Genomic DNA, 20,991 nt, shown 5'->3' on the forward strand with positions numbered 1-20,991 from the left:
TATATTAAGTTGCTTGCCTTCTCAATGAGTGGGGCAAGGAGGGAGGGAGGGAATTTGGAATTCAAATTTAAAAAAGTTAAAAAATTGATTTTACATGTAATCGGGGAAAAATAAAATACTCAATAAATTTAAAGATAATTTTTAAAACTGTACAGTCAGATGGTAGAAATGAGGACAGGCTGTCCAACCTGACTTGTGAGAAAAAAGAGGCTACTACTCTCTAACATGGAAAAGAGACAGAATCAGTCACCTATTGAAGCTACCTACCAGGGTCCCTCAGAGCATACTTGCCCAGATTAATGACTATTTGTTTAGCTCCAGGCTTATATGGAGTGGAAATATTATTCTCCTTTTAGGATATACCACTAGCTCAACCTCTCATCCTCTCTACCCTTGCCCAGTTTAAAAAGAGCCAAAAATAACTGTTGAAATTTGTGTCTGTACCTATTTACAAGATAGGATTGTGCTAGGGGACAGGTAGGTGCTTTTGTGGTGCCCTGTGCTTTTCTAGCCTGGAAAGTAAAAGAGTGGAACCCTGGCTCACACACTCCTTGGAAACTGTTCCAATGTGAAAACTTGGCTGGATTCCTTAGGAAAGTGTTTTAGAAGCATTGGGAAAAGAGTAGGAGAAGCTAAAATATTGCCAATAGTGCAGAGTTCCCAGGTTGAGGTGAGCTTCTCCCCATTTAAAAAGGCAGGCTTACCCTCCAGGTGGCTTACAAGTTCTTGCTTTCCTTTCCACAGGTCAAGACGACTGGAATGGGACAAGGCCCTCCCTGAAGGCCCCTCCAGCTAGGCCAGTGAAGGGGTCATACAGAGAGCACCCATATGGACGTTATTAAAACAAACATGAGGGAAAATTATCAGTTATGAGCAAAGTTGTTACTGATTTCTTGTATCTCCCAGGATTCCTGTTGCTTTACCCACAACAGACAAGTAATTGTCTAAATGTTTTTCTTCGTGATTCCCTTCTTCTCCCCTCTTCCTCCATCCTCACCCTGCATTCTGGCTTCTGTATGTAGTATTTTAAAATTAGTTAAAATAGATTTAGGAATATCGAATTAATTTTTTTAAAGTGTGTAGATGCTTTTTCTTTCTTTGTTGTTTAAATATAAACACAACTGTACCTTTTATAATAAAAACAGAAGTTGAGTTTAAAAAAAAAATGTTAGTTTCCAAAGTGACATTGCTTGCTTAAAGGTTCTGAAGTTAAGCTTTGTTAACGTTCTCTTAGGTTTGGTTTGAGGCAACCCGTAAAGTTGTAGTTGCAGATTCCCAAACTAGGCTACATTTCAAAATTCAGGGCTGTTTTTAAGACTTAAAATCATAATAACGGTAGAAGGTGCCACCGTTTAAAAGTAAGCTCAGATGTCAAATACATTTCCTTAAAAGCATATGGCGGTTGAATCTTAAGTTTAAATTTTTAATATGAAAGATCCTCATGAATTAAATAGTCGATGTATTTTTTTTAAAAGTTAATTGATTTAAAAAAACCAACAAAAAAATTAGGTTTGTAAAATTGACTTTTTCATATGTGGGTTTTGAAATCTAGCCCCAAACATACAGTGTTGAGAGATACTTAGGGAGTAGGTTTTGAAATAGGGTGGGTGGAAGGGAGGGTGACAGACTGAATTTCATTTGATGCACAGCTTTTTTTAGCTAAGAAAATTTAAATCACTGCATCTAATAAATCCAGTGTTTGAAATCAGAAAGCAAAACATTGCATATGGTTAAGGTTTGCTTTCTGCAAAACCACCAATACTCCTTGGGATGCTGGGGGCTGAAAATGTAAATGTTTTAAACAAGATGATAACAGAGCCAACCCAAATGATGCATTCATTCAAGTATGTCTCAACACTAACGTTATATAAAAAGGGACACTGCAGCTGAAAAAAAAAGGAAAAAAAATCCACTCTGTACATAGGCTAAAGTCCTAATTGGATTTGTACTGTCCTCCCATTTTGTTCTTGAAAATTAAATGCTACATGTGTAAGTCTGCCTAAATAGGTAGCTAAGACTTATGTCAAAATGTCTACAGCAGTTTGTCAATAAAGTTTAGTCCTTTTTTAATCAAAGTAAATGTGATGAATTGTCATTTTTTTTGTGGACAATAAAATAGTTTCTCTCTCAAATAAACTTAAATTAACTCTAAAGTTAATGGTCTTGTTAAAATTTGAAAGCATTCTTTAAAACGGTTGGGTGGGTTGTTTTTTGTTTTTTTTTCGTTTTTATTTTTTGGGGTTTTTTTTAACCAAAAAAAAGTTTATCTCAAGAATGTTAAGTTTTAGTTTAAAAGATAACCAAAGCTTTTTCACCCCCTGGAACTTACCAACAGCAGTTTGATTCAGTCTTGCTAGAGAGAACTGATTTTTGGAGAGGAACAACCAAATAAGGTGGAAATTTGGAGTTGTTTCTCTGGACAGATCTCAGGGCTTAAAACCAGGTACCATGAGGCTTAGTTTTCAGTAAAGGCCCAGAAGCCTTTTTTCAGATATTTAGTGGAAAGCTCTCTAGATTTGGAGTTGGGAAGACCTGGGTTGGAATCCCAGTTCTACCACTCACCACTTGGCTGACCTTGGGCAAGTCACTTTCCATTTTGGGGCTTCAGCACCTCTGAAGGTAGAATTCTAAACTCCCTTCCAGCTGTAAATAAGATTTGGTTCTCTAGACTGGAAGATGTTCATCCTGAAATTACCTTTAGAGATATCAATAGAGAACAACCTGGTATTAAAAGAAATCTAAGGGGCTTCCTCCTAAACTCCTGGGGAACTGAGATAATGTCTTTATCTTTGATCTGGCATCATAAGCTGTCTCTGAAGCCCTTCTAGGGTATTTTGTCTGTTACAACTGACTGGTGCACAGATGGTCAAATATACTTTAATTTCCTCACGACCTTCAAGGTTTTTAATATGTGCCCCTCTCCACCACCCCTGGGAGCCACCCAAACTGCTCGGGGGTGAAAAACCCGTTCTGGTATTAAGTGGCAACCTGCTTGCAGCAGTGCATGATGGGGTATTTTTTTTTCTTTTAAAAACACACCAACAAAAAAAAATTGTATTTATAGATTGTGATAAAGTGTAAATAACTGAATTTTCAACCATGGTTTGGAGTCAGCTTTCAGGGCATTATGTCTTGTTTTGATGAAAAGAGATCACTCTATACCCCCCTTTTTAAAGGAAAATTATCGCAAGAGAATCAGGATGTGTAAAGCTAACATGCATCGCAAAAAAACAAAGGTAACCTAAATGTCTGATTTTAATAGCACATATTTCTCTTTTTACATAACCTGTGACAACAACTTGCATAAACAATTCTTTAGCTGTTAATTTCAATGTTAAAAAATTTGCAAAACCTGTTTAAAAGTAGCTGTAAAAGACCCTATTCTGCCGTATAAATTAGCCATAACTCATAATAATCCTGCCCATTGCAAATGAACTGTAACATCATCTGGGCACAGAGTCTGACATATTAAATGACATAGTGTAAAAATGACAATGATTATAGATTAGACCAACTATGCTATTGCCCCCAAAGCAAAGATTTGTTTAGTTATTTTAAAATGTAAAAGGATGACATCCCTCCACCTCCCCAGTCTCCCCTATAGATCCCAGTATTTACATTCACAGTGAAATGTTATTTAAAATTCAGTCTTAAATTGCATGTGTCTCTCCTGTAATGTGTAAACTGCATGCAGGATCTCTCTCTCTTGTTTTTTGAGTCTCTCAGGCTCCCTGTCAGAAGGACTAATCTCTGTCTTCTCCATTTTCAGGTGCTTGAAAACTTATGGAATTTGATGCAGTAGAATTAAATGGCTTCTTGGATACCCAAATGTGGTAGGTCAACTTAAATTTATTTTGGGGGAAGGGATCTTGTTCCAAAAACTTAAAATGGTAGGGGTGTGTGTGTGTGTGTGTGTGTGTGTGTGAGAGAGAGAGAGAGAGAGAGAGAGAGACACCAGCCTTTTGTAGTAGGATCTATATTTCAGCTTCTGCTTAAATTTACTTTTCATGTTTAATCAGAGCAGGCATTTGGATAGGAAAAGCCCAAAAAAGGAATGATCTCTTTATCTGGATAGAGAGTCTTCTGGGGGAAGACCCCTTGAGTGCAGCATGTTCCACATACTGCCAGGATAACGTTCAAATGGACAGTGGGTCACTCTCCCAAGACTCTTCAGTGCCTCCCTCTAGGTTAAAGCACATGACATTTAAAGCCCTTTCTTTCCAAACTTAATTCACTTGACTCCCTTCCTGCTCTGGCTTCTGTGCCTTTCAAATGCCTTACTACAAGAATTCTTTGTTGACCCCTCTAGTTGTTGGCAACATTAGGATGATCTATTCTAGATCTGGGATGTGTCTCTTTGTGGTCCATATCTCTCTCTCTTTTTTTTTTTTTTTTGGTAGGTCAGGAAACTGGAAACCTTGTTCAAACAGTACAGGTAGTGAGCAGAGCCTAGATTTGAACCTTTCCACTTTCCGCACAGCCTCTCCATTTTCAAATTATATTTATCCGCTTCCATATTACATATTGCCTCCTCCCTGCCTACCTGCCAAGATTGTAAAGGCCAGGGACTCTTATTTGACTCCAGTGCCCAATACAGTTGATAACTTTGTATGTTAATGCTTATTTTGAGTTGAAATCCAGGGATCATGGATTTATCTGATATAGGCAGAGGCACGGGCAATGGACTGTGGGAAATTGGAATCAGTTGGTCAGCAAGCACTGTTAAGTACCTGCTAGGTGCCAGGCCTTGTAATCTTACCCTTATTGTCCAGCCTTCCAGTTTTGAGCTGAGGTAGACAGAGAAGCTTGGGAATTCCTGGAGGGAGTCTCTATGGCAAAAACCACCAGGCAGCTTTGCCAAGAGCAGGCTCATGTTATTATCTTTGGGACACTGGGAAGAAACCAATGGCTCTTCCTTGGGTTTTGCTCCTTTTCTTGAACCTTAGAGTTATTAGCAGGCTTGCCTCACAGCCAGAGCTGGGTAAACTAAGATGTGCCATTCTGCAAATCTTCGAGGGAATTTTCTGGAGAAAGACCTGATCCAGTGCTGTCTCCAAATCTCCTTGATGAATGAGCCTAGAACTCTGGGAAAGTCCAGTTTCAGAATCTTAAGATTCAAAGTGTAATTTCAGTAGAAGTTTGTCTTTATTTTTAGAGGAATGTTTAGTAACAAGAATTAGCTTGGAGAGGAGTGTTAAACATTTTAAGTCCAGGAAGCTGCAAGATCATGAGAAACCTTAGAAAGTTAGGATTATCAGATCTATTTTCCATTTTATAAATATGAGGAAACTGAAGCCTTCAGAAATGAAATACCTTATTGAACCTTTTACAGACTGACCATATTTCAGAGTTGGTCTTAACACTAAATCCCCTGAGCAGATGCTCTGACCTGAGCTCCAGGAGGTTACTAGAACACTGTTCTCTGATTCAGTTCTGGGACTCCAGGCTCTTCTCCCCAGGATCCTTGAGGGCTGTTAGGCTCAAGTCCCTCATCCTTCCTAAGTAGAGAAGTCACCCCTTGGCCACATGGGGGGAGGTGACTGTTGCTCATGGAGGCTGCCAGGGTCAGTTCTGGAACTGGTTGACCTCTATAGTATTGCCTGTTTTGGATAGGATCTTTTTCCTTCCCTTAATTCAATGCTACTCGGTACAAATGAAAAAAAGTCCCTGCACTCATCCACTTAGTCTCTTCTGAGCAACAACAGGTAAACAGAAGTAAGCCAAAGAGAATTTGAAGATGAATGCTAACAGCCAGGTGAGTAGGTCAAGGGGAGTGGTGGGATAACTGGTGTGATCCAGTAGGACAGGTCTTTTACCAGTGGTGGCAGGACAAGAAGATGTGAACTGGACCTGAAGGGAGTGGGGCTGACAATGTGATTGGAGACAGTAAATGACAGACTGACTTCTAGTTTCTGAGCTTGTGTGACCTTGAGGATAGTGGCCCTCAAGAGAGTTTTGAAAGAGAAAAGGTTATAAATTCTATTGAAGATGTATTGGAATTGCCCCCAAGATTGCCAGGTAGAAATGTTCAGCATGCAGATGGTCACTCAGGATTGAAGCTCAAAAGAGACATTAGTGCTGGATGTATGTTTTGGAGAGGCCTCTGCACAGAGAGTGTAAAAGAGCAGTAAAGAGGACCTTCCAACTCCCATCCTCCTGGCTCACTGTTGGCCCTGGGAATCACTCAGTTATGTTTCTCACCCTGCAAGGCTTTGTCTTCACTCAGTCCTTCATTTCACCCCAGCAGTATGGCTTTATCTCAAATCCTCGTAGCCTTAAGCCTGCCCTGTATAACCTTGTGCCTTTCTCTGGCTCTTGTGGAGCCAGCTGTCACTCAGGAAATCTGGATGTCAGCTTTTACATCTAAGCCCATGTACACCCAGTCAGTCCCTGGGAGCTCCTCATTGGCTGGGTTACTTTGATGTCACCAGGGTGTGGGTAGGAAAGCCTTTACTGACTTAAACTGTTGGTGGCTTCTGAACCCTAAGTCTCTTAGATATGAGATGGTAAACAGCCTGGGTGAGGGAAGGGGCACAGACTTTGTTTTCCCTGATTTTGGGGTGACTTTAGAAGGAATCCGCTGGGGACCCACTTCAACCCTCAAGCAGGTGTTGAATTCTGGGAGGGAGGAAGGGAGGAGTGCTGCTCTTGACATTGCTGCCTGCAGCCACACATGTCTTGGCTCTGGAGCCCTGCTAGATGACAGGTGCTAAAATGTATCTTGCCTCAAAATCAGGAGACAGACCAGGTCCTACTCGTATTAGTGTTCTTTATTTTACAGAAGCCAAGGAGTAGAGCTGAGATGAAATTGGTATTGATTTCAAATCTAGTGTTCTTTCCATGAGATCAGGGCTGTTCCTTTTGACTATTATGGGGAACTATAGCTTCTAATATGAGAAAGATTTGTACATAGGTTCTAGTGTCAAGTCATGAGCAGAGTACTCCAGAGTGGGCCGAAATTCAAGCTTTCTTCACACTGAGTGCAGTTTTCCAGGTACACATTCAGTTCCCCTACCCCAACTCTCAATGTTAGAGGGCTTCATAAATCATGAGGGGGTGGAGAGGAGAAGAGAAGAGAGGGAGTATGTGTATGTGTATGATAGCAAGACTTTGAGTAAGGAAGATCTGAATTTGAATCTGGCCTCAATATGAGCTGTGTGACTCTGGACAAGGCACTTAACCTCTGCCATCATTTATTCATCTGTTAAATGTGAATAACAACCTCCTTCACAGATTTTTGCTTTGCAAACCTTGAAGTGCTGAATAAATACTAACAGTTGGGGCAGCTAAGTGGTGCAGTGGATAGAGCACCGGCCCTTGGAGTCAGGAGTACCTGAGTTCAAATCTGGCCTCTCCTACACTTAATAATTACCTAGCTGTGTGGCCTTGGGCAAGTCACTTAACCCCATTGCCTTGCAAAAACCTAAAAACAAAAACATAAATATTAACTTGTTGCTCAAAGTTCCTGAACTATATTCTTTCCTGCCCTGGATCTCTATGTACCAAATACCAAATCCTTATAGGAGACAGAAAGCCACATAAATATTTCCACCTCATTTTCACTTATATGGATTAAGTTTTGCTTGGATTGTTTTAGTTCTGTTTTTAACTTATATGCATTTATTTTTTATCCTCATCTTGAAAAAAAAATCTTTAGTCAAGCCAAACACATTTCCACATTGGCCATTTTCAAAAACAAATACCTTGTTCTCCATCTTGGACCCATCACCTCTCTATTAGGAGGTGAGGAGCATAGTGGATCGCTGGGCTTATTGGTTGGTAAGAGCTGGAAGGAATCTTGTTCAACCCTCTAATTTTGTACTTCAGGATCTAAGTCTCAGAAAAGGGTATTCACCCAGTAACAACCTTAGGTGAGCCGATCCCAGATTCCATCATCTTCCCTTAAATCATTCTGTCTACCGTGTCTTGAGAATATATTCTCTTCCCCCTCCCTCCATTAGTCCCTATTTTGTTCTTCCCTTCACTTATCAGTTTCTCTAAATCTGACTCTTAAAGTCTTAATATAAAACAGGGAACCACAGGAGGGCTAGACCTGGGCCCTGGTATCTAGCATGGAGTTTACTATTGGGAGGGTTGGGAATCTGTCCCCTGAGCTGCATCAACGTATCTTGCTGTATAATGTTCTGTTTATTAAAGTCTTGAACTCCAAGCTAAAGGGAATGGTATCAAGGTTCCCCCCCCCCCAAGAACCCTGGCTGTAGGATGAGGCAAGGCCAGCATGTCTCTGAAGACTGACCTAGGTTGGGCTTTGTTCAGCTCAAGATAGCATAGGACTTTTATCACCAGAGGATTGGTTGATTGCCCATCTGGGGACTTAATTCAGACCTGGCCTCTAGTTGGAAGGAACCTCTAAGGTCCACTTCCATACGTAAGTAGGAATGGTCATCCTTGTGACTGGGTATGAGAGGAGATTAAATTTAGCTACAAAATCATCCATAACTTGAAAGAGGGACCTGAGGAACAGTCCTTGGACTGGTTCTGTGTAATATTTGTGTTCATGATACAACAGGTTCTGTTCTTTGCTTTCTGCCCTGACTTGGGCTCTACACTCCTGGTCCATCTCCTGAAGGCCCTGACAGTCACTTCATCTCTGTTGGAAGTCATCCAATAATAAGACTCTGGCCAATCTCCAGGTAGCCCTTCCCAGTCTTTGGATCCTCTCAGTTGTTAGGAAGTTTTTCTTCTTATTTTATCAAAGTCCCTCTCTAAAATGTTAATTCATTGCTTCTGCCTGTCCTCTAGATCCCAATGAGAACCATCCTTTCTTCCCCTTAAACATTCTCTTTTTCATACCAAACAAAGCCATCACTTTCAGCCACTTGTTTTCAAGTATCTTTTCTGGTTCTTTATCAGCTGCACCACTGTCTCTGCTTATTTGTCCTTTATCCATGTAATAGGCAGAATAGCAGGAATGCATCTGAAGAGCTCTTAGATTCTTGGGCTTTCTTGCTGTGCCTTTTTTCCTCCCTTTTAATTCATTCACCTTTTCTCACAACTGCAACTACTTTTGCCAGTGACCAGCAGTCTCTCAATTGGCAAATCAGATGGATTTTCCTTGTTCCTAATCCTTTTTAACCTGCATTTGGCATTCTTGATCATCCCTGGCCCTCCTTCTCACCAGGGGCTCTCTCAGTCTCCCAGGTATTCCAGTCATTCCTTTGTTCTGCTTCTCCTCCTACTTGTCTGATGTCTGCTCACTCTCCTGTACTGGCTCATCATCCCTAAAACTGAACTCACTGACTTTTCCCCAAACCCTCCCTCATCCCTAATTCTGTCAAAGGTATCACTCTCCTTCCAGTGTCTCTGGTTAGTAATCTTGGCATTATTCCTTGTTCCTCATTTCTCTCTTGCCTCACGTATCCAGATGAGGGTCCTTGTCATTTCTGTCTTTGCAGTCTCTCCAATCCATCTCCTTCTCTCTCTCCACTCACAAGCTCTCACCCCGGTTCAGCCCCTCCTCACCTCTCACTGGCTCCTTCCTCCCTGTAGTCTGCCCTACACACCTTGACTTAAATGTAGATGTGACTGTTGACCCCCCCACCCCACCCCAGTCAGTCCTTTTTGGTGGGTTCTCATCGTCTCTAGGACAAAAACTAAAATGCTCTGTGGAGCTATTAAAGTCCCTTCTCCCCCCCCCCCCCCCCCCCAAGATCAGTGGATCTCACATCCCCTGTCTCACACTGTAATCTAGCCAAACTGATCTTCCCTTGAAGCACTCCCATCTGGGCCCTCTCTCCTCCCTTAACATGGAGCTCAAGGACCATCTTCTACACACAACCTTTCTTATAAAAATGAGAACTTAATTATATTCTGCATAAAATAGCCCTCTTATTAAGTCTTGGGTTTTTGAGATTTCTCATCCCACCCTCACTTGACCTGGTACAGATTAGATTTTTAACAAAATATGGATTGATTTAACTTGTAATCTACTAATACCACACTCTTCCCCCTCCTCATAACTGTTACTTAAACACACTGTCCCCATCTGTACTTACAACAGTTCAGATTTTCCTTCCTCACCACCACCTTTTTTTTTTTTTGCACAAGGACCAGACTTTCTATTTATTTCTAGCATTTTTGAAGATAGTGGGAGATTTCTTTCTCTGTTTAGAAAAGCATAGAGCCTTTGAGTCTGCTGGATGCTGCATTCTCCCAGCCTACTACCCTGCTTTCTTCAGGTTGCTGAGGGGGCTCTTATGGAGGGTCATTGTCTCACTTAGGACTCTTTAGAATTTAGGCAGACGCAGTCGCCTCCCCAGTAAAAGGCCTTGCCCTCTTGTCTGGTCTTCTTTCCAAAGGCAATCTCAGACTCTTAGTGGGAAATAATTGCCTACAAACTGTTGACCCCTCCTTTCTCTTGCCTGGGTTGCTAGTCTCTTCTTCCCCCACCCCACTCCTTGCCAAATTAACAGCCTGTGTGTGTCAGGCTATCAGGAAGGTAATGAATATTTAAAGGCCTTGCATTCACACGGAGCAGCTTGTCTTTAGCAGCTGACAAGTGGGTCAGATTGGATTTTATTGCTGCTTTCTCCCCAGCCTCTGCCTTATCCTCTAGAGAGAGGCTGGCCCTTCCAGAGCCAAGCTGAAAAGCTTCAGGTGGTGGGTAAATAAGTGGACTCCAGATCCTACTTCCATTGAAATGGCCATTTTTTCCCCACCTCCTGATACCCAGTTAGGGCAGGATCTAGTTGCACACAATCCTTTTTTTTCTCCTGAGTTTGTATGTTTGTATGTCAGACTGGAATATCTGTTCCCTTATCAGGAGGCAGCTTCCCAAGCTCAGATCTGCAGTTCAGTCTGTGTGTTAGTGCAAACCCCCCAGGCCAGAAGGAGGGAGTCTTTCCCTAGAAACTTACTGAAATTTCACCAGGGCCTAGTCTTACCTCATAGAATCTGTTTTGAAGCTTTCTTGAACTGGACTTAATGCTTACTTTTGCTCTATTCTTCTTTGGAGTGTCCAGTTTGTCCCTGGAGAATTTTCTCTTTCAGATTTAGAAAGGTTAGCTCAGTTTTGCTTCTATTAAAGAGCAGCTGTAGGCTTTCAGCTGTCTCTGGCCATCCCCAGCTGTCATGGCTTTGTGGACACTAGGAATCTCCTGCTTGTGAAGGAGAGTAATTTAGGAGGGGGAAGGGCATGTGTAACTGGAGAGATAGAGACTTTGGACTTGAAACATTTCACATTGTTCTAGGCTTATTAGCATCAGGCAGACAGGGAAGGAGGAAAAGCTGGCTGCAAAGTTTGGGTTAATTGGGCCCTACTGAGTCTTAGTAAACTTCTTGCTTAAGTGAGCCTCCTTTCAGGGCTTGGATAGCTCATCAGTATGTCTATTGTTGGCTCTGCCTCACTGTCCAGGCATTTTACCTGTCTGGTAGACTACTTGGAGATGATTTATTGGCAGAAGGGTTGGGGCTAGCAGAGCAGGTCATCCTCCATCTTGTTTGCAGAAAGAAACATTTCTAGCCTTTTGATTTTTAAGATTTGTTTCTGTTTATTTTGCTTTACTCTTGATGGGGATGGGTAGTGATGGTGATTGACCAGACCAATCCCATTCCCATTCCCCATTCCCCATTCCCCATTCCCCCCACCCCCACCCCCAACTCATGGCTTACAGTTTGATAGCCCAGGAAAATGTTTTAGAGATCTCTTTTGAAATAGCCCAGTGTTGGGGCGGCTAGGTGGTGCAGTGGATAGATCACCGGACCTGGAGTCAGGAATAACTGAGTTCAAATCCAGCTTCAGACACTTAATAATTACCTAGCCATGTGGCCTTGGACAAACCACTTAACCCCATTTGCCTTGCAAAAAAAAAAAATGTCCTAAAAAAATAGCCCAGTCTCATTCTCCAATCAGCAATCAGTCCCCCTCCATTATATCCTTAACAGATGGTTCCTGGTTAAACATATCCTATTTCATGGTTGGTTGATGCTAATTGTCTTATTAAGTTAAAATGTTTGCAACTCTTACTCCTAGTGCTGTATAGGGGGTGGGGTGGGGGAGTCAAAGAGAGCAAGTCTTGTTATCTTCTGTGTTGTATCCCTTCATATAATGGAGACAGTCATGGAAGACAGTCAAGGAACTACGTATTCTCCAAGTACTCCCTTCTTACTCTTTACAGTTCCTCCCATTTTTTATTTGAGATAGTTTTGTCACCCTCTAGGATGCACACCTGCTTGTTATTAACTTTAATTAAAATGTTCTCTGATTTGGACAATACTTCAAGCATTCAATTCACTAACATTTATTAAGCAACACAAGATAAGGGGCAAAGACAGACTGAAATTGTTGCCTTAGGGACTTCCATTCTCTGGGAAATACAGATAGACCCATAAGTGCAAGAGCAGTTGAGGAAGACAACTCTTAAAAATTGGGTGAGGCAGGCAAAGCTGTTTGTGGAAGGTGATTCCTGAAGGGAGCCTTGAAGAGGGGTGGAGATCGTGTGCCAGAACAACAGAAGCATCACAGACCTGCAAGAGAATCTGAGCTTCCCTAGCAGGTGACCAAAAATAAGATGATGGGAAGCACATTGGATAACATCTCTTAAGATCTTTGGTGGCTGTTGTCTACTCTTTATGTTTGCCCCAAATGGTTTCAGAGAAGGTACATAACTCAGGAGTGGGAGGCATCTTGTGGAAACCAAACTGCTGATGGAGGGGACACCTAAGGGAAAAAGAATAGCCATTTATATAGTTCTTCCTTTTTATAAGGCACTGTACTAAATGCTTTTCAAATGTTATCTCATTTGATCCTTGCAACAATCCTGGAAGGCAAGAGGTGTTATCCTGTTTTACAGTTGAGGAAACTGAGGCAGAGGATTAAAATGCCTTGACCAGGGTCACTAGTGTCTGAGTAGCATTTGAACTTGGGTTTTACTAATTCTGGATTCAGGGCTCAAGTCTTTTTTTGGAATCTAGACCATGGTCAACTAGTCCTACCTTTTACAGATGGAAAAAAATCCGATGCCTAAAGCTACAGATTGTGTTGCATAGCCAAATCTTCTCTCTCTAAACCTCTAGTACTCAGACTTTTACTGAGTTTGAGGCTTCTTATCTGTAAAATGGGTTGATCGGGCAAATGTCCAGGAAGCCCAGTGGGAAACCTCTCTCTGCAACCCTTGAGATCTCCTTTTACCTATGTTACCACTCCTACTGTAAAAAAAGGTGGTATGAAATCAGAAGACCCTCCCCACTCCCCCTAAGGTCTCCGCAGCTACTCTAATAGATTGACATATCTGATACAGACTTCTTTTCAATCAGTAGACAGCATTGAGTGCTGAAGTAAACAATAATTAAGCAATTTATTATGTGCCAAACACAGTAATGGAGTTAAAAAAGGCAAAGAACCCATGTTCAAGAGAGTTCTCAATCTACTTATTGGGGGAGACCACATGTAAATAGACATGGCCTAGAAAGATGTACCCAGGATTAGTGGGAGATAAGCTCAGAAGGAAAGTCCTACATTGAGGAAGATTGGGAAGGGCCAGGAGGAAGAGAACATTTCTGGCATGTGGAAATGTCTGGGATTGGGAGGAGATGCCTAGTTCATGGAGGATGTGGAAGGGAGTAAAAGGAATTCTGGATTTGGAGCAGCTAGGAGATCTGATCCCTGGGATGCCCTCTGTGTTATTTTGATTCAACTGGGTTTCATCTGTAAGTTAGAGGTGATGGTATTTGTTTTTAATAGGATTGCTCTAAAGAGAACACTGTAAAAGAAGCCATCTGAAATGGGACTATTAGCATATAACATAAGTAGTTCATTACTCACTGGTCACCTAGTTCCTGGGTTTGGTGAAGTCCTGCTCTGGACTCTGAGTAATAGTGTCTTCTGTTTCCTTTTGAACTGACATGGGGGAAACATTCCTAACTGATTTCTTGTCTTGTATGTTGGCAGGAAGCAGAAAGCCACTTTTTGTGGAGTGGGAGAACTCCCAGTGCTGCTGCATGACCAGATTGACAATCATTCCTCCCTTTCACCTGCCTGACCCGGCTGACTTCAGCTCAGGACAGGGGAGCAACCTTCAGGTGGTGCCACCTGAGATTCCCAGTATGGATCCCTTCCCAGCTTGCATCCCCTTCTAGACATCAGTCAGATCACCCCGGAGTCTTCTGGACTAGAGCCAGATGGTGTTGAGGACCCATTGCATAGGAGCCTTTTCCCCTAGAAAGCTACCAGGACTAGTGATAATGAGCCATCCCAGTGGGGGGTGGGGTGCATGCCAACCCAGTGTAATGTGTGCCTCTGAGTTTCCAAATGTGAATAAATGTGCTGGTCTTGCCATGTGTCTCTTCTCCATGCTTATCCTACTCTTAACCATTGCCAAGGGGATGACACCGCTTTGCTTCAGGCTTCAGAGAAAGGGGCTGAAAACCAGATTTTCTTAGATGATAAGCTTTAGGCTTGGGAGGGTCTGGTGACCTTTGGCAAGTCATTTCCTTTGAGCCTCAGTTTCCTAATCTGTAAAATGAGGGTTTGGATTATCTGATCTCTGAGGTCTTCCTTTCAAGGTCCAGATCCATGATCCTTTGACTTCAGAGAGCTAATTCAATCCACTTATTTTACAGATGGAAAAGGGAAACCTAGTAATTTGCCCAGTATCCCACAAATAAGAAATTCCAGAGAATCATTTTTAAACCAGTTTTAACCATTCACTTTCCTTGTCCCCAGCTGCTTTTCCAAGTGGCTTATAAGTGTCAGCAGGAGCCGACTAGCCAAGTTGCCTTGTAGGTTGAGTGGGGTTGGCTGTGCCAGCTCCTGTAGCAGGTGGGAATTTGGCATCTGAGGGATCTGGTTACAACTTGGCATCTGGGAGTGAAGGGGGAGAGTGGATGGTGTGGGTCCACTCCATATTTTAATTCCACAATAGGTTGGGAAGATGATTATCCTTGATGTGTACCCTCATTCTGGGATGGTGTGTTACTGGTCGTCCTCTGGGGGTCATGGATCATTCACGCATTAAAGCAGTCTTAGAAAAAGGTTTACAGTTTTCCTAGAGATGACCCTAAGTCATCTCCTTTTCATTCATTCAGTCAATTAACAAGCAATTACTGAGCCCCTGCTGTGCCCTAGCCTTTTTGCCTTTGACATCCCCCACTAAAATCCTGTGATAACTACCATTTCCATAGCTTCAAGGTTTGTAAAGTACTCATTAGAGCCCTGTGAGAAGACACTCTTAAGTCTTAGTAGCCCCATGTTCTAGAGGAGGAAAATTAATAGTGACAGTATATATCCCTTTCTAGCCCCAATCACAAGTTCTTTCTCTGGCGATTTGGGTTGCTGGTGGAGTCTGCCTCTTTTGAGCATTCCCCCAGAAGTCCTGTTCGAGGATAGCCCTGGAACGTTAGGCAACTTCTCTAACTTGGGACCCAGAGATACCCCTTTAAGTATTAGGGATAAGAGAGGAGCTGGCTGCCGTCTTCCTCATCCTACCCCCCTCCCCTTTGCCGCATGAGTGAGTCTGGGGATGTTACTGAGCCATAAATATTTCAGCTCAGGCTTTCTCAGGGCGTTGCCAGGGTGATGAGCCGGGAGTGGGGTGTAATGGTGGTGCTCCTTCCCAGCCGCCCCTGGGCCTGGGGCTGGAGGTAGGATGGCAGCACCCTCCTTATTAGGAGCCCTTGCTTTTGCTGGTGGGTCAACCCCAAGGGTGGGGGCTGGGGCGTAACTGGGAATAGCTCTGGCCCCAGGCCTCCTGCTTCCTGCCACTGCTGCCAAGGGCCCCAGAGCGTCTCAGATTGCCAAAGCTGGGCCCAGCTGTGAGGTGAGGAAGGAGGAGGGCTGCTCCAATAGCAGGGGCCAGGAAGTGAAAAAACAGGTAGTTCTCATCCTTGACTCACCCCCCAATCCAAAGAGGCAATCAGCTTTGTCCCAAGCCTCCAGCACCTGGGGGGGGGGGGGGAACCTGAGCCAGCACCTCCTAAAAATACCCTATTGATAAAACAAGGAAGAGGAGGCCATGCTGGGCAGCCTGGCGTTTGGGAAGACATGCTAGCTAGCTGTGTGACCAGGAGCCAAGCTCTCTCTTGTCCCAGGTAGTTTGTATTTACCTTCATGGGTGTTGGGCTTTCCTCACAAGGAGAGTTCCCAACTGAGACAATCTCTTTAGTGGTTTGGAAATTGCATTCTTTATAAAGGTCCAAAGGAAGTGGGTCTTCATTTTCCTTACTCGGCAGATGAGGACTGGGGAGGAGAGGCTCAGTCACAGACCTTATATTAAGAGTCCACTTGGGTTCAGATCTGGCCTCAGACACTTAATAATTGCCTTAGCTGTGTGACCTTGGGCAAGTCAATTTTTTTTGTTTCTGAAAGACTGGGGTTTAAGTGACTTACCCAAGGTCATACATACAGCTAGGCAATAATTATGTTTCTGAGTCAAATTTGAACTCGTCCTCCTGACTCTAGACCAGTGCTCTGTCCACTGTACCACCTAGCTGCCCCTGAGCAAGTCACTCAACCCCATTGCAAGTCCACTTGAGATGTTTTCCCATATGCCCCAAGTGTCCAAACTGGAATTGATCTTGACTCAAGGATGCTCAAACTGAGCATTTGACCCTACCCCCTTGTATTAATAGTTGTCCTGATTCATATCTGACCACTGGACCCAGATGACTCCCACAGCTCCCCCCCCCCCCAAATCCAATTCATGTCCATGTCATGGTCTTTGAGAACAAGGACAAACATCAGTGTATATATAATTCCCCAGCTGGACCTGAGCATTCTCCAGAGTTCTCATTACTCAAGGCCAAGTTCTTCCATGGATCTTGGTCTGCTAGGATTTTTGCAGCCTTGATCCCTTCAGGGAAAACTAATAAATGACTACAAATCCCTGAGGGATCTTTCCTGTTTTCTTTGACCATTAATGTCTCCATAGCCTAGGTACCAGTGGTCATGACCTGAGCTCTTTCCTTGCCATAGATATGAGTTGCTATTGTTAGATGTGAGCAGGATGTAAGGCTGGCCTATTAGAAGGACAGAGATGTGGACCTGCTGTCTGGCATCCTAACAATCCCAAGGAAACTGAAAGACTACATGATGGGGATGAAGGGGTGGGGCCAATGGGGATAATTCTTGGCTAACCACTACCCTCTGGTGGCTAAAAAGTGCACTATACAAGATCTGGCTTCCCCCTCCACAGACCTGAGGACTGAAGAGATCCCCATGAAGCCGGAAGAGATGTCTCTATAACCAATTTCCCTCTATTCTCATTCAATTATTGATCATATCCTGGTGGATGGGGTCCGCTTCAGTCAGGAAGACTCATCTCAAGACACTTTCTAGCTGTGTGACCCTGGGGGCAAATATAACCCTCTTTGCCTCAATTTCCTCAACTGTCAAATAAGCTGGATCTTTGCCAAGAAAATCCCAAAGAGTCAGACATGAATGAACAATAAAAAAATTATACATAGATCTCAAAAGTCTCCTGTCATCCTCACCTCTTTCTTAGTCCTATTCTTAGGCTATGTAACCACCTAACCTTAGCTCAGTTCAATTTATTATTAGTACCACATGTGTATTTCCTTCTAAAATTTTTATTAACTTCAGACAATATTTGTTTATCTCTGTATATTTTATATCGACTGATAGGTATAAGTTCCTTGAAGGCCAGGGCCTAGCACCATACTTTGTACAGTAAGTGATTAAGAAATACTTATTGGGAGCATTTCTCAGAAACTCTTTCCCCCCAAAATTCCAAAAGCCATCAAATTATGTCTCTAGCCAAAATTTAGAGGGGCAGAACCCACAGGAAGACTGAGTGATACATTTTCCCAGTCCAAGATAACTTGGAAGTTCTGCAGGAAAGGTGTGTTTCACCAGGACCAGGAGTTGGAAAAAAGCCCTGGTGGTTGTGCAGCCCAGCCCAAGCCCAACCCAGGGATCACCAGCAACAGCTTGAAGGGGCAGTGAGAGAACTTTGCTACACCAGAATGAGTGTGGAGTGAGAACTGGCTGCAGAACCTGCAGAGAAAATCTGGTGAAAACAGCCTGCACCCCCAGAGACTGTAAGGGAAGTCTGCAGAGATTTCTCTGCTCTCCCTTCAGGTAGGACTCTGCTGTTTGCCTATACACAGATCCAGGTTTCAGTTTGGGCTTCCATACTAATATAGCAGAATCCTCCTTCTAGCTTCAGGACAGAGGGAAGTACAGGGGCCATCTACATATCAAAGCACAGGCAAGAGAGCATAAGACCTTAGAGGAATAAAGGTCCCAGTGGGGTGTCCCCCCCAAAAAAAACCTCAAAGCCTTGGCAGTACTGTCTTGGGCTGAGGAAATAAGTAAACAACAGGAAAAAGAAGAATCTGACCAAAGAGTTACTTTAGTCCCATGGAAGATCAAAACATACTCAGATGATGACAAAATCGAAGCTTCTGCATCCAAAACCTCCAAGAGAAATAGAAAATGGGCTCAGACTATGGATGAGCTCAAAAAAGACTTTGAAAAGCAATTAAGGGAGGTGGAGGAAAAATTGGGAGGAGAAATGAGAGCAATGCAGAAAAATCATGAAAACCAAATCAACAGCTTGGTGAAAGATATACAAAAAAATATTGAAGAAAATAATGTTAAAAACCAGTTTAGGCCTAATGGAAAAAGCAAAACAAAAAGGCAAATGAGAAGAATGCCTTAAAAAGCAGAATTGGTCAGCTGGAAAAGGAGATTAAAAAGCTCTCTGAAGAAAATAACTCCTTCAAATGCAGAATGGAACTAAAGGAAGATGGGGACTTTACAAGAAATCAGGAAGAGGGGCGGCTAGGTGGCATAGTGGATAAAGCACCAGCCCTGGATTCAGGAGTACCTGGGTTCAAATCCGGTCTCAGACACTTAATAATTACCTAGCTGTGTGGCCTTGGGCAAGTCACTTAACCCCGTTGCCTTGCAAAAACCTAAAAATAGAAATCAGGAAGAAATAAAACTCTTCCAAAAAAAGCCCAACATTAGAAGAAAACGTGAAATATCTCATTCGAAAAACAACCAACCTCAAAAACAGATCCAGAAGAAATAATTTAAAAATTATTGGGCTATCTGAAAGCCATGATCAGGAGAAGAGCCTAGACTTCATTTTTCAAGAAATAAATAATACAGCAAAATTCCCCTGAGATCCTAGAAACAGAGGGTAAAATAGAAATCCAGAGAATTCACTAATCACCTGAAAGTGATCCCAAAAGAAAAACTTCCAGGAATATTATGGCCAAATTCCAAAATTCCCAAATCAAAGAGAAACTTCTAAAATCTGCCAGAAACAAGCAATTCAAACTAGCGAGGCTCCATAGTCAGGATTACACAGGATCTGGCAGCATCTACATCAAGGGCTCGTAGGTATTGGAATATGATAATCAGGAGGCAAAAGATCTTGGTTTACAACCAAGAATCAACTCCCCAGCAAAAATGAACATCCTCTTTCAGGGGAAAAGATGGACTTTCAAACTTTGCTATTGAGACAACCAGAGCTGAACAGAAAGTTTGATCTCCAAGTACAGGACTCTGGTGAACCATAGAGGGAGTGGAAGAGAATTAACTATGAGGAACTTAATGATATTGAACTGTTTGTATTTCTGCACAGGAAGAAGATATTGATAACTCATATGAACTTGCTCATAAGAGCTGGTAGAAGGAGCATATATAGACAGGACACAGAAAGGAGTGGAATATAATGGTATAATATAGTAAAAAGAAAGAAAAGTACTGGGAGGAAGGAAAAGGAGATGAAGAAGAAGCTAAGAAATTTCACACAAGAGTCAAGAAAAAGCTTTTTCAATGGAGTGGAAAGGGGGAAGGCAAGGGGGAGTGAGTGAGCCTTTGTTCTCAACAGAAATGGCTCAGAGAGGAAATAATATACACTTAACTGGGTGGGGAAATCTATCTTACCCTAGAGAAAAATGAGAAAAAAAAAGGGGATGGGATAAGGGGGGATGGGGGGAGGGGAGGGGGACTAGGTGACAGAAGAGAAGAAAGATGGAGGGGGAGGGTATTCAGATACAACATGCTTTTGGACAGGGCCAGGATGAAAGGAGAGAGAGAATAGAATAAATGAGAATAGGAAGGAATAGAGTGGAGGTACAGCTAGTAATAGCAACTGAGGGGGAAATACTGAAGCAACTTCTCTGGTGGACTTATGATAAAGAAAGCAACTCACCCCAGAGACAGAGCCATTGAAATCTGAACACAGAGTGAAGTACATTTTTTTTTCTCTCTCACTATTCTTGAGGTTTCTCATCTTCTTGGGGGGGGGAAGGGGGTTTATGTTTACTCTTATAACATTTAATTTACATCAATGTATGGCATGGAAACAATGTAGAGACTATCAGACAGCCTTCTGTGGGGGGGAGGGAAGGGAGGTAGGGGGAAAAATTATAAAATTCAAAACCTTACAAAAATGATAGGTTTATAATTGGAAAACAAATAAAATGTTAAAAGGCAAAAAAAATGCTTATTGAAGGGCAACTAGGTGGCACAGAAGAGAGAGCACCAGTCCTGAAGTCAGGAGTACCTGAGTTCAAATCCAGCTTCAGACACTTAATAATTACCTAGCTGTATGACCTTGGGAAGTCACTTAACCCCATTGCCTTAAATGCATTTTAAAAAAAAAAAGATGCTTGCTGATCTCCAGTAGTTTAGAATCTGTGGGGTAAGGCAAGATAGCATAGCAGTATGCTATGTACTGACAGGGGATCTGGCTTCAAATCCTAGTTCAGTAAGGCAGGTCATCTAAGCTACCTCATTTGCAAAATGAGGTTATTGGACTAGGTTAATCTCTCCAATGATCCAGTCCAGTTTGGACATTGATTTTTCACTGTGCCCCAAGTACATTAGATTGCTATGTATGAGAGGTGTGTTATATTAGAGAGGTGAAAGACATTCAGAAGAGAAGGATCACTTCTAATTGGGTTCAGAGATGTTCTCCAGCTTCTAAGTGTTCCCAGTCCCAACTGTCCAGTTAGTGAATTTGAGCTTCAAGTGACTCTTATGAGGTTGGTTTGTCA

The 20,991-nt window shown here is 42.6% G+C and overlaps 1 protein-coding gene across 3 annotated transcripts in view; it reads left to right on the forward strand.

The window, feature by feature from the left end:
• KHDRBS1 (KH RNA binding domain containing, signal transduction associated 1) overlaps positions 1–14,296 on the forward strand; it is a 31,490-nt gene extending 17,194 nt beyond the window's left edge. Inside the window, exons 9-11 of one of the 3 annotated variants that reach the window (XR_012474498.1) lie at positions 745–936; positions 3,770–3,833; positions 13,910–14,296. Coding sequence is in view for 2 of the 3 variants with exons in the window: in XM_074217683.1 (XP_074073784.1) it covers positions 745–842 (98 nt within the window). In the remaining variant the exon portion in view is untranslated. Of the gene's footprint in view, positions 1–744; positions 2,081–3,769; positions 3,834–13,909 lie in introns of those variants that run through there. The other 2 variants (XM_074217684.1, XM_074217683.1) reach the window with 2 other exon arrangements.
• Positions 14,297–20,991: the final 6,695 nt, after the last annotated feature.

Source organism: Macrotis lagotis, chromosome 1 (genome assembly GCF_037893015.1).
Source record: "Macrotis lagotis isolate mMagLag1 chromosome 1, bilby.v1.9.chrom.fasta, whole genome shotgun sequence".
Lineage (NCBI taxonomy): Eukaryota > Metazoa > Chordata > Mammalia > Peramelemorphia > Peramelidae > Macrotis > Macrotis lagotis.